General features: G+C 38.5%; 1 protein-coding gene across 3 annotated transcripts in view; it reads right to left on the bottom strand.

Moving 5' to 3' along the window:
• abca12 (ATP binding cassette subfamily A member 12) overlaps positions 1–14631 on the bottom strand; it is a 212858-nt gene that overhangs the window by 67911 nt on the left and 130316 nt on the right. For all 3 annotated transcript variants that reach the window (XM_062960972.1, XM_008113539.3, XM_062960963.1), the window contains exons 24-31: positions 14341–14410; positions 14111–14245; positions 11332–11487; positions 9484–9670; positions 5969–6187; positions 2318–2514; positions 1644–1804; positions 1016–1252 (exon numbers count right to left, since the gene is read on the bottom strand). In XM_062960972.1, coding sequence (XP_062817042.1) covers positions 1016–1252; positions 1644–1804; positions 2318–2514; positions 5969–6187; positions 9484–9670; positions 11332–11487; positions 14111–14245; positions 14341–14410 — 1362 coding nt within the window. The remainder of the gene's footprint in view (positions 1–1015; positions 1253–1643; positions 1805–2317; positions 2515–5968; positions 6188–9483; positions 9671–11331; positions 11488–14110; positions 14246–14340; positions 14411–14631) is intronic.

Genomic DNA, 14631 nt, shown 5'->3' with positions numbered 1-14631 from the left:
GCTGAAGTCCAACACATCTGGAGGAGCACAGGTTAAGAAACTCTCGCCTAGCCACTGTGTGTAATAAGCATGATCAAAGATGCAGAGAAGAAAGAGAATGGAAGAAGAGTTTTGAGTTGCTCTGTTGCAAGAATATAATCAGTTCAGTATCTTCCTGCCATGGACAATTATAAACTCAGTCTATACAGAAAGGCATGAGAAGTTTCAAGGAAAACTCTATGTCCAAATCACCACTAAAACTAGATCAACAGTAAAAATCTAGAGATCAACTGTAGGGTGGTTTTTGATGTCAGGTATCCTTCCTATGAGCCAATCCCATATTCCATTCGTAACTCTTTGTCTCTCCTCCTTCTGGTTGGAAAGATCTTTGAACATGACTGGATTACCACCTTCTCAGGACAGAACACTGCTGCTCAAAAGTGAAATTACTTCTACTGTATGGACTGTCATCTTTGTCATAATGGACCCACTAAGTTCATTTGTAGATCCTTGGGCCTTAACTGTCATTGCTGACATGGACCACCTGGAAACTGATGTCCTCACTGCGGGAGAACATGCAGATCAAGAATAGGTCTCTTCAGCCATCTACGGACACCCCCCCAAGATGGAAGACAATCGTCCTTTAACTACGAGGGATCGCCTAAGTAAGTAAGGACCACAGAAGGCTACATGTAATATAAATTCCTGCTATAATTCTATTGTTGTAGAAATAAATACAGATAAATGCATCCAGTGTGTGTACATGTTTTTATGGTACTGCTCAATCAGTGACAAACTTTCTACATACTTTAAGATGTATTTATTTAATACATGTGTAGATTTCAATTGTTATTTCTTCAATAAATGTCTATACAGCCCTTCCTAAAATTATGATCTGGCTGTTTACAAGTAACAATACAAAAGACCAACAACAGAATGAAACAACATTCAGTACATCAGCAGAAGAAAAACTGCAGCAATAAAATAGGGAAATATTAAAAGCTCAAAAATGTTTAAAAAGCAGGTAGGCACCAACCTCTTCCACCGTGCTGTCTGAAATTCCATAGCAGCCAATATGGAGATCACTCAAGCCATTGTCCAGGCCTCTCAGGAGGGACTGGTATGCTGAAGAGACTTTACTGTTAAACTTTGGAAGCACATAGACAAGCTCGCCCCCAATGTCTTCCTTGAGATAAGCTTCTGGGAGATGAGACTGGATCATGGCTGTCACTGCAGAGGTATCACATTCTTCTGCAACATTTAGAGTTGGGCCCTAGGGAAGTAGGAACACACATAATCCAATGCAGCACGAGTATTCCATTTTATAATATATCATTTCAGTTAAGCCAAAGAAGGAACTAATTGGTCTTAAAGTGAGTATCTAACAACCTCAAGCAAGAGCTGTTTGGCGGGGGAGGAGATGTGTGTGTGTTGAAATAAAAGTCCTATTTATGTTTAGCTAGTTAAATTTTGACCAAGTGGCACGTATGCATTGAATTCCTTTTCAGGTTCAACCCATACACTTTAGATTTTCAGCTTTCTATCACGTATGTATTGCATCTTCTCAGATATAATTCAGTACCTACCACGTATTCACCTTTCTTCTTAACCAGGTATTCCTTCATGCCTGAAAACCTATACAGAACATACAATTGTTTGCGTACCTTTTTCTTAGTAAGGATCAGGTGGTATCCATTGCCAAATGTTTCTTTGAGGTAGAATGGGGACCCACAGCACTTGAGCCCCCCATGTTCCAAGAATGCAATCCGGTCACTCAAGACCTCAGCTTCATCCAAATGATGGGTAGAGAGAATAATTGTTCTGCCTGAAAATAACAAAAAAAGCCACATGTCTGACTCTGGACCTCAGGGGAGGGGGCAGACAGAAACTCTCAGTCACAATAACAGTATATTTCTCATAAGAGTTGAGTTACTGAGACAGAAGAGCAAGCCCATTAGGACTAAAGCTTTAAAATCCAGTCAACCAGAGGCTGGTCAGCTCCCTGGTTTACTTAGGCACTGAATCAGTTGGTTGGGTTTGTAACACTATCTAGAGGGCAGCACAGTACAGCTCACATTTCCTGGGGCAATGCCTTAGGTTCCTTGATAATATAGAAAATGAAGTACTTATAGCATGGCTATCAGAAAACCCAGTTCGAGAACTCTAGCATTAGTTTTTTCATAAGGCTACTTACAACCCTATTTATGAGCTTCAATTCTGGTTCAAAGCTCACCTTGATCCCAAAATGACTTTTATCACCAGTGTCACGGTATTAAAATACAATTTTTCACACCATTGCTCCAGAAACCCAGGATGTCAATTTTCCCACTCGTATTACCTTTTCTATTCTTTGATATAATCTCCCAAATGCCTCTCCTTGAACAAGGATCAACCCCAGTGGTTGGTTCATCTAAAATCACAACCTTTGAACCTCCAAGAAGAGCGATAGATATTGATAGCTTTCGTTTCATCCCTCCTGATAAGGAGCCAGCCAGTTTGTGACGATGGCTGTATAATCCAGTTTCCTTCAAAGTCCTTTGAAAAAGGAACCAGGAAAAGAAAACAATTATTTTCCATTGTGTGCAACTCAGAGAGAAAACCCTATACATATCAAAGCATTATAAGCACAAATGAAATATTACTTCTTCAGATCGGAAAGCACTGTGATTTAAAACTTTTTTGTTTTCTTTATTTTTTAACGACTTTTCAGAATTTCTGACCAACAAGATCAGGGAAAACGACTCAAAGTTACAATTTGGAACGGCAATGGGAGATCCAAATGTATACTTTGCCTTTTTCTCCAATCCTAGTGATAAAAACAACTACAACCCCATTTTGAATGGACAGTGAAGGCTGATTTATGATTTAAAAGTGACACAAAGCAGTCTTAAAAAACTGTGTAGTAAAACCAAATCAAAATGACAATAATAAATTAGGAAAAGCAGCAGTACAAGAGCTATTGTTCTTGCCAACACTAATATGCTTGGTTTGGAATAATATGATGAAATCATGATATCTCTGTCAATATTTTAATGGGCTTTTATTATTTTGCCTCTACCAAAGAGAGGAAAAGCACATTTGGACCCTATCACACCCTGTTCAGTAATCCTTCAAGAAAATTGGGATATTATCTTTTTCCTCTGTCTAGCTTTTTAATGACACTGTGACTAGTCCAGTCAACTACAAATGCAATCTCAATTGGTAAACAGTTCAAACCTTGTTCAGAGATGTGCTAGGTTTAGGAACTCAAGAATAGGAGCTCAAGACTTATGCTTGCTGTCTGCCAGCATAATTCACTTCTACTGGCTGATCTCACAAGACTAAGAGCAGTTAGCAGATAAGGCCCCACCCCCCACCCTAGGATCCAAATTATACTGGAGCCAACCTTATTTATTTATTTAATTCACTTGTATACTGCTTTTCTCACCCCGGATGGGGGACACAAAGCGGTTTCCAAACATATTATGGCAAAATTCAATGCCTACACAACAATATTAAAATACAACTATAAATTGAATAATAAAAATGCAATAATATTGACATTAAAACATGGAGTTAAAAATTATTAATTTAAACATTAAAATCACATAATTAAAAAAACAACCTTCCCATGGACCAAGCACAGGGTTAAGCCAGAACTGGGATAGTCCTAAATAATTTTGGACACCTGAAAGTTTGGGAATGGCTTGGATTCAACACCATTCCAATTGACTTTATGTCAGTTCAGCTGATACTCAGCACTGTAAGTGAGTTTGGATTGTATGGCTAAATGACACTAAGTGTCAGTGTGGCCAACTGATACTAAGGACTTAATCAGACGGTCAGGTAAATGTGAGGGAAAGCAGAAGGAAATGTCTTATCCTGTTCCTGCTCGTCTTCCCTCCACTTTATTCTCTCATTCTCTATCAGGAGTCAATTTACACCTGAGATTTTTGGGCTCCGTTTCCATGTGCTTGGGAAATGGAGCACCACAGAGTCTCACTGGAAGTAGCCTTACATTGTCTGATGGACTTTGTGGGACTCCCGTAGACTCCGTTTCCAAAGCTCATGGAAACAGAGTCTGAAGACCATCTGATGAAGTCCTATCACCCCATCAAACAGGGTTTTTTGGCCCCTTAGTCCTTGTTGGCCATGGAGCCTGCCGAATGCCATCACATGGTACAAGTCTTGGCCCCACCCCATTGATGGGTGAAGTGATGGGCAAGATGCTTCCTCTCCAACCCCGGTAGGTAAATTGTGTTTTGGGTAACTTCAATGGAACTACCTGTGGTTTTGGGCCTTTTCCCTTGTCTGATGGAGAAAAAGGCAACGCGGCTACACATGTTGCCACAGTTTCCCCTGTCTGATGGGGTTGCCCCAATGCCCATATGTGATGAAGGAAGAAGGGAGGGTGTGTGGGTTGTCACGAGGCACCACACACGCCTTCCATTTCACCAGCAATTACCGGTGAAATGGAATAAAATGGGGGGAGGCACCAATATGATGATGTCCCTAGATCTGCTGAAACTGCTAAATCTAAGGAGTTCCCAAAGTTACAGAAGGCAGAAATTACTTAGGACTAAAATTGCCCTGATATTTTTGTGCTAGTAATGTGGTTGTGATCCTGGACTAGAGGAGGATTGGATTTGGTGTAACTCTCGCTCTCTCATACACACAATCTTATTTTTCTATCTCCTTTCAAACTCTTCAAGGACACCGTAAAGTATTAACACAGTTCCAGTGGCAGACTGCTCTATCAGCATATCACGGAGATCCATTGGTAGAAAAGGGTTCTTCCAATCAACTAGCATCATTACATCTTTGATTTAGGATGACACCTTGTGGAAGTCAGCCAAGCCTTAAGGGAGGAAATATGTTGAAGTTCACAGTAGATGTCACTTGATCCTCCTTTTGAGCTCTGTAAAAGGATTTTACATATCTATTTGATTTATATTCTGCTTTTAGGGAAGTTATTAATTGTATTACACTGAATATACATATATATATATATATATATATAGAGGAAATAACAGCATCCTCATACTCCAACAACATAGGTTTTCCCCTGAATACATACTATCACAATCCTTAGTATGAAAAGCCCATCATGCTTGAAGGTTGGGATTCTGAAGTCTGAATTTTAGGTTGCCATCTCGCCCTTTCAGAACAAACTGATTCTTTGTAATCTAGCTCACACCCAACCTAACCTCATTTCTTGTCCTCAATGAAGAGCAATATAAATGATTGCTCATTTCTTCCTGTTGTGCAAGGCAACTTCAATCTAGGAAAGGCAAGGAAAAGCAAAAGCAAATGAGTTCATAAGGTTGTTATAAGAAGATTTGGCAGGCTAGTTTTCCACTGCCCTGGAAACTAGGACTCAGAATAATGGGTTCAAATTACAGGAAAGGAGATTGCACCTGAACATTAGGAAGAACTTCTTGACCATAAGAGCTGTTCAACAGTGGAACTCTTTGCCCCAGAGTGTGGTGGAAGCTCCTTCCTTGGAGGCTTTTAAACAGAGGCTAATGGCCATATGTCAAGGGTACTTTGATTGTGCTTTTGCAGCATGACGGTGGGGAGCGGGGTGTTGAACTACATGGCCCATGTGATCTTCTCCAACTCTTATGATTCTCTCTGATTCTAGGAGTGCTTATTTGCTATTGTTATGCAAGTCAACTTCAATATACGGTGTCCCTAATGTAGGGTTTTTATGGCAGGATTAATTCAGAGGGTTGCCTTTACTTTCCCCTAAGTCTGACTTGCTCACCATCACCAAGTGGACTTCCATAGCTAAGGAGATATTCGAATGCTGGTCTTCCTATGATGTTATCCAACCTTCAAACTACTACATCATACTGGCTGAACAATTTGAAACATCCTTATATTTATAAATAATCGGCAGAGATTTCTTTTCTCTCTGAAACAGGTTATGGCCCTTTTTGATTTTGATATAACTATGCAATTCTCACATGCACAACATATAAGGAACCTCATTGCCATTTTGATGTACCTTTCGATTTCCTTCTGTAATTCTTCCTTACTCCAATGGGGTACCTTGATGTAGCCGTATAAAAACAAGTGCTCCTTGGTTGTGAGGTAACTGAATAATACATTGTGCTGCATGCATATTCCCATATTTTTCCTGATGCTATCCTGGTCAGTTCTGATATCTTTACCATAAACATATATAGTGCCCGATGAAGCAGGAAACAGGCCAGTTAGGATAGAGCTACAAGGGGGAAGTCATAAAGAAATGATTAGATCAATAAGGTCTGGCAGCCCATGCTGCTTCACTTCCTTAGGCCAGAGAAGAAACATTGCTGCTGTTGCCCTCATCATTGAATCCTCCACCAACTATTTTCAATAATCAAGATCCCTGCAGCACTTATTCAATAGACATTTAGTGACCGGGGGGGGGGGGGGGAATTGGCTACAGACACCTCTATCATTTTGTCTCTTGGTTTGAGAACACAGCAAGGTGCTTCTTTCTGTGATATCCTCCCCATTCTCCACTGATCATGAAATATCTACAGACATTTCCCCATCAGCATTACAGAACAGAGGCTATCATCCAATCAGCTCCTGCAGAACCTCTCTAGCTCAGCATTCTAAAGGCTCTGCCCTGAACTACATTTCCCAGAATTCTGCACAAGCAATTTGGACAATTGGCAGATGTTAGTGTCTGTTCTGTAACACTGCTGGGAAAACATTCTACGTTGTAGGGGCAGCACAGCACAACCAAAAAGTGAATCCTGGAGGAAGGGGAAGAGGGAGGACATACCATCTGTGCAGAACTTTACAATGTGCCTCCTAATGTAGCATCTTAGCCAAAATGTTCACATTAAAAAGAAAAAGCTATTTTAAAAACAAAATAAGAATCTGGCTATTTCAGAATTTTGAACAAGGAATGGTGTCAAAACTTCATTTCACCTCGACTCACTGAACACTTAATTTTAAAAAGCAATATGTCTTAAAATATGATCTGTGGATTGAATTAAATTGTATGAAATGCTTGGGACCTATATAGGCTAAAGACGCCATCCTAAGATTGAAGCCCGAAAAACTACAGAAGAAAAAATCATGAACTGTAATTAAAAGTTGTTGATGAGAATTGCTGAACTGAACATGACCAGAGACAAATGATTAATTCTTGGTGGAAAACATCATGTTTACATTACCAGAGACAATTGCTCTTTTAAGTTAAGGATGTGTTTAAAATGATTCCTTACAGAGGCAGTCCAACAATGAGGCAAATTAGGCAGTCGCCTGTGGCGCAAAACATACGGGGGCGCAGTTGAGACTGCTTTTTCTGGTGATTTGTTTTAAAACATGATGTTTTGCTGCTTAGTTTGTAAAATCTTAATATAATTTGATGTTTAATAGGCTTTCCCTTAATCCCTCCTTATTATCCAACATTTTCGCTTATCCAATGCTTTTATTTTTCAGTGATTGGTTTGGGGGGGGGGAATTCTGTTCGCCTACACTTGAAAAATACCTAGGGCCGGCTCTCATTCCTTATGTAAAGAAGGAAATCCAACATTGGTTAAGAAGAAGAGCTAACATCTGACCAGGAACTCATGAAGTTAGGATGTTTTAGCTGGAAAACACCTGTCATTCATTTACAACTTTTGTAACAACATCAGCAAGAAAAACGCTATATAAGAAACACTTTATTATTCCAAAATTGTGGCAGACAGCAGAGTCTGGTCCACCCACCAACTTCTCCAAGGGACAGCGAAATGTGGTGTACCGTAGAATGGCAAATTTGCTGGGAAAACAATCTGGTCTACTTAGGGGTCTCTTTTCCAGGAGAAGAAAGAGGAGACGGTAATGTATGCATGATGATTAATGAATATTATGTGTGTGTGAATGCTGAATAAAATGTAATTCCTCTCTGTGCTCCCAATGTAGCTATAGTCTGTGTGTGTCAACTTTCTTTTTCTGTATTGCTGTATGATATACTCTGTCTTACTGCGAGTGAAATAAAAGAACCTTTTTAATGCTTTTTATTGTTGAAAAAATATTTATGACAACTCTATATAATAAAAAGGAAAATGTTGGTATGTTTGTATCTAGCTATGTATCCATCTATTTATCTACCATATGTTTGTTTATATTTTTAAGGTGGCTCTCAAATCCAAAGGGCTCTATGACTCCTGCCAACAATGGATCTAGACCAAACTTGGCACACATAGCTGTTGTTACCATCTTAAAGTACTGGTGGATTTGAGGGGAATTGAGAAAGGATGATGGGAGTTGTAGTTCACCCATATCCTTGTGCATTTTCAAATGGGGCCAGTTCATAAAATAAAAAAATGAATGACTATTTCTAATATTTATCAATACAAAATACCTAACCCAGGCATTGCTGGGTACCTAAGCTACTTTTTTTTATATAAAACACAGACATTTTAAATGTATAAGACTACACAGCTACATACTATCCACTACAACTAAATACTATAGCTATCTACAAACTATAGCTATCTACAAACTTTCCACTCTCTATCTGGTAATGATTATCCCTTATTATTATTCTTCCTTTAAACCAGTGGTTCTCAACCTGTGGGTCCCCAGATGTTTTGGCCTTCAACTCCCAGAAATCCGAACAGCTGGTAAACTGGCTGAGATTTCTGGGAGTTGTAGCTGAAAACACCCAGAAAACCACAGGTTGAGAACCACTGCTTCAAACAATAATGCAACCACAATTCTACTTAAGGCAGCCCTCTACAAATTCATGAATCCCAAAGTAGACAAATGCCTTTATCATTGTCATGAACAGGGGCCAATCTTTCTTGGAGGTATTTCTTTTTAATCAACATAGTAAATTTGTCCATATCTGCTGTTTCACTTCACTCACAAATCACTTTAGTGATTGAAAAGCAGACAAAAATAGTCAGATCTTTAAAGTATACTCAAGATTCTTAAATACTTTTCACTTACTTGGCCATAGATACGAGATATGGACGAAATGGGAACACTAGGCATACCATGACATTTGAGGATGACATGATTTTCAAACAGACTAGCAAAGCTAAAAAGTGAAGAAGTTGCCACAGTGGATTTCGGCTCTTGAAGCCTCAGGGGTTCTTAGGTCTGCTGGGTATTGGCAGTGTTACAGTACATAGTGTTACATGAAGTTGTTGCTGCAGGTCATTTTCCCACTATGAGTATCAGACAACAGACCTAGCTGCTGCAGTGCTCAATAACAGTAATTCAACAAAATGAAAAGCTTTAGCAAGTATTACTGCTTACACATCTTCAAGCCTGCGAGCAGAAAAAATCTTTTAAATGTTCTTGTCGATAATGACAAGAAATCTGTTTTCATTTGTGAAGGAGAAAAAACCTGCTGTGACAGATAAAGAGCTCTGAAAGTATAGGGTGTAAAATTATTTCAAAAAGCAGATCTTAAAAGACAATGTCTGATCCTATCTAAAAGTCTAAAAATGCTATAGTTTAACACTTATCTTTATAAGCCACAAAATTTCTTGTGGCTCTAGCGACTTCTCTTCAAAGAGAACTTACATGGTGGTAGTTTTTCCAGCTCCATTGTGACCCAGCAAGGAAGTGATATTTCCTTCATAAAAATTCAGACTGAGATTCTGAACTGCTGCTTTGGATTCATAGATCTTTGTTATCCCATGAAGAGAAACTCCCACTTTTAAGTTGGTAGGTTCAGGTTCAAGGTTAGAAGGCAACGCACTCTGTGTGTCTGTAAAACAAGAAAACAGGAAAACCCATTCAATGCTTTTGTGAGATGGTGAGAAATTTCATTTGAGTTATCTGAACAGCTTTCAACAAAAGGAAACAGAAGGAATAAGATATTTTTGCTTCAGGTGCTTAGTTATATACGTGTAACTAAGGCTGGTTCTACACTGTGAAATAAATACAGTTTGGCATGACTTAAGCTGCTATGGCTCAATGATATGGAATCCTACATAATGATGTGGGTGAACTACAATTCCTAGGATTGTGGGTCAATCTTCCCCAAACCAGGCCTGTATGTCAAAAAAGAAAATGGAAATATAGCTTCTGGAACATGGCCATACAGCCCAAAGGACTCACAGCAACCCAAAAATATAGCTGTTTGAAGGAATATTAAACCGGAAATGAGATGTCACATGCATAGACCTAAGGAAGTTATCCCACCACCATTCGTGGTGTTATGTTCTGTTGCATTAGAAAACAAATTGTATCATTTCTCATATTGCATCACAACTTGTTCTTTCTTACCTTTTTTCCTAAAATAATCTATTTTCAGATTTCTCACACAAGCTAATTCAGTTCCCACCCACTCAGTTTTTTTAAAAAAACCACGGGGAAAAGCTATGAAAGAGAAATGAAAGAAAAACAAAGTGGTGGTACAGTAGAGTCTCACTTATCTAACCTTCGCTTATCCAATGTTCTGTATTATCCAACGCAGTTTGCCTTTTAGTAGTCAATGCTTTTGTAGTCAATTTTTCAATACATTGCAAAGTTTTGGTGTTAAATTCGTAAATACAGTAATTACTACATGACGTTATTGTGTATTGAACTGCTTTTTCTATTCATTTGTTGTAAAACATGTTTTGATGCTTAATTTGTAAAATTTGATGTTTAATAAGCTTTTCCATAATCCCTCATTATCCAACATTTTTGCTTATCCAACGTTCTGCTGGTCCATTTATGTTGGATAAGTGAGACTCTAGTGTATTTTGAAATTTCTGTATTTCTCAATTAAATTTAAAAAAATTACCATGCCAGGCTCATGAAGAAGGATTTTATGTTTGGTAGGAGACTGCCTACAAGTATGCCTACAAGTGTGTCCATTAATCCATGTTATCAATTTAATTATATGTGGGAACTTTGACAGATTCCGCCCCACGTAATTTTAACTGGTTTCTCCAATTGTATAGCGATTCTTGAGCTCAGTTATACATTGTTTCCTTTCTGTATTACAAGTGTCTAGAAATGGGGAGGGGGTGTCTAAGACTAAATAATTTCCATTTGAGATATCTATGATGAAATAAGCCTCTCCATTTTCAGACCTAATGGGATCCTTTCATTTTTACAATAGAGGTTAGCCAATTACCTTTTTCATACTTAGAGTTGTCAAAATATGCAATATAAATATCCCAAATGTAAACAGAAAACTGATGAGGGTTTCAGTTTCACCTTTAAACTTTACCCTTCAAATAGATAAACATAATAATTTCAGCTAATCAGTGGTTCCCAACCTGTGGGTCCCCAGATATTTTGGCCTACAACTCCCAGAAATCCCAGCCAGTTTACCAGCTGTTAGGATTTTTGGGAGCTGAAGGCCAAAACACCTGGGGACCCACAGGTTGAGAACAACTGAGCCAAGTGAACCAAGCAGAAATCTGGAATACATACACATCTTTTCAGGGAATTCTGGCTGCTTTCGGAAGAAAAAATCCCTGAAAAAATAGTCTTTGGTCTTTTCACTCCATAATGGGTTGTAACCACAGCACTCTGCCCAGTAAGATGGAAGGAGAGGAAAATACCATGGAGCTGCCATGCCATATTTTCCTGTAATTAAAAAGGGAGAAAACAAAAGTGAGAGATTTTTTAAGTTACCTTTTTCAAAGATTTCTTCTTATAAAACAGGTTAAAACTTCTTACTAAAATACTCTTTATAATTCCACGCCCAAAGAATGTGGTAATGTTGATGACTGTGATCCCAAAGTAATTTTTGTCATGTATTTTCTGCAGCTCTGATGAGTACAATTTTGTCTCCATATCGATACATTTAAGGTACTAGGTCCACATGTTCTTAATACAATGGATAGCACTGGAGTGGGAATTATTCTGCCCTATAGAATTCCAGCAATCCAATTTAACATAGTCAAAGTGAGAAATGTTAGGAAAATGATGTCCATGCCTCCACTAGGAATCGAAATAATGACATAAATGCTGATGACAGAGCTAGCAAGTATGTTATCAGGGGTTCTGGAGGGTTCATCCTTGCATATAAAAATTAGAATGGGAGTGTGTTGTCAGTCAGCACTGGAGCTCCACCAAAAATGATTACCGTATATACTCGAAGGTAAGCCGAGTTTTTTAAATGTCTTTTTGAGGGCTGAAAAAGCCTCCCCTGGCTTATAATCGGGTCAAGGTCAAGCCAGGCAGCGGAGCCTGGAGACTACAGTATGTTTTCTTTTCCAAAATCTCCCTTCTCCGCTTCTCCTCCCAGGCTGGAGTTATCTTATTTTTTAAGAGAGAGAGAGAGACAAGGGAATGTTTTCAAAAGCGAAAGGAGAGTGAGTAAGAGCCTCTTGCAAGCCAGGAAGAAGGAAAAATATTGCATGGGTGTAAGGGGGGGGGGGGGGGAGAGAGAAAGACTCTTGCAAATTTGCAGGATTTATTATTATTATTACTATTATTGCAAGAACATTTGAGTCAATAGGGAGGGAAGGAGGGAAAGAAGAGCAACAGAAGGTGTGTATTTCTTTTTATTCCTAAAGAAACAAAAATGGGGTGATTTTTTTGGGAGAGGAAGGGAAGTTTTAAAAAGCCTTTTCTGACTACTTTTAGAGTTTGAAAAGGGATAAATAAAAGAGGTGGGAAAGGAGAGGAGAAAAGAGGCCAAAGTTGTTTTTAGAAGGGCTATATATAGAGCAATATCTAGATAAATAGATATTAATATAGATATAGGCCTTTTAAATATGCACACACACAGAGAGATGTCTGGATAGATGTAAACATAGATAAATGGGACTTGCAAATATTGCAGGAGGGAAATGCACAGAGGATTTGCAAACTTTTCAGGGGGGAAATGCCAATGTGAAATTAGTATATATAATTATAGAGCAATATCTAGCTCTGCATTAATTATATAGGCATTGAATGTTTGCCTGTTACTATGTTGGAAGCCGGCCTGAGTCCCCATGGGGAGATAGATAGAGTAGGATACAAAGGAAGTTGTTGTTGTTATTGTTGTTGATGATGATGATAATGATGATGATTATTATAAAGTTATTGTTGATACCATATTGTTTTTCTTGACCCTACGTATGCACTTACAGAGTTAGCTTACTGTTTTCAGTCAATAAGTTTTCCCAGTTTTTGTGGTAAAATTAGGTGCCTCGGCTTATATTTGGGTTGGTTTATACTCGAGTATAGACGGTATCTTGTCATAATCCCAGTCTTCCCGTGAGACATTTTTCCTTCGTGAATGAAAGATGAGACATTTTGTGTCCATTGGCTTCACAACTGTACCTTACTTCAGCACCAAAAAAGGGGGACAGAGTCCTCCAGTACTGATGAGTAAAACAGTCCTATTTAGGAGGGGAAAATGCTAGTGTTCATGCACAATTGCTGATTTTCACTTAAGTTGATTGGCTCATTCTACCCAATTATAGGACTTCAACTGCCCTCTTGGCCATAATATTTGTTACATTAGCAGTATGGTTTACCCTCTTGTTGTTACCCCTACACAAACTCATCCTTCCCTATAGTCCTGGAATAATCTAACACAGTGTTTCTCAACCTGGAGTCTCCAGATGTTTTTGGCCTTCAACGCCTAGAAATCCTAACAGTTGGTAAACTGGCAGAACCACTGATCTGACGGAAGCATGCAGGCTCTTCGTGCAACAGGAATGTACTATTCATTAAGAACTTGCAAATGCAACAATCATTGAGAACAGAAGTGGGGGAAATGCATCTTGCAGGCCACATGAGTCTTCCACATTTTGAAGCTATGGCGATCTACACAGACCTCCAATTTCCTCATTTAAAATTGGCTGATTTCTGAATGCTTCTTCACTACTAAACTGGCCCAAGGGACCATAAATTATATGAAAATGTGTTGACTTAGGTTGCTCTTCCCAAATAAATCCCAGAAAGTAAAAAAACAAACAAAAACGAAATAAACAAAAAATGTGGGGGCACAATTAGCCAGAAATGATGAAATGCCATTTCTGGTATGTTAGAATGTGCTGGTATGGTGGTTAGTTGGAAAACTGCCCCTACATGCTCACACATTCAACCACGGGTAGTTTTATTTGCTATCTAGTAGTGATTACAGCACATATTCCTGTCCAAAATTTGTCCAGCTAACACAGATTTAATAGCTAAATAATCCCCTTTCATTTTCAGTCCTGTTCTGTTTTGTTTTAACAACCTGTTTGTATTAATAACCTGTTGGACTTACCTGGAAAAACTTTTCTAATATACCAGCCAAGAATTAAATATATAAAAGAATCCATCAAAATTAGCCAGCACATCCAGCAGAAATTAGTGTCGTCTCCTAACATAGGTGATGAATACATATTATCCCATTGTAGACCTATCAAAAAAGAAAGAATACAAAACACCATTACTGATTTTGACCAGATTATATCAGGACTACCCAGTGGAAAACTCCATCGAAAGCACACATACCAATGCCCTGTTCTTCATAGCGGGCTATATATTGGCTTGCATAGCTGAATGCTGTTGGAGACAACAGGCTCTGGAAAATAAAAAGAAAGGCTGTGTGTGGAACAAATCTATTGAAATACCTAAATGAACACATGTAAACTATGTAGATTTCTGAGAAATACAAATAAAGGAAATAAAAATATGCAGCACCTTTTATCTAAGGATGAAAAGATATTTAAATACAGAAGTGTGTGAAAAGAAAACAGGAGGAAACAATTTCAAAGAGAGAGAGGCTACAAACAAGGCTTTTAT

The sequence above is a fragment of the Anolis carolinensis genome, chromosome 1, assembly GCF_035594765.1.
Source record: "Anolis carolinensis isolate JA03-04 chromosome 1, rAnoCar3.1.pri, whole genome shotgun sequence".
NCBI lineage: Eukaryota > Metazoa > Chordata > Lepidosauria > Squamata > Dactyloidae > Anolis > Anolis carolinensis.
Note: the sequence above shows the minus strand (reverse complement) of the source record. Positions and strands in the feature narration are given on the sequence as shown.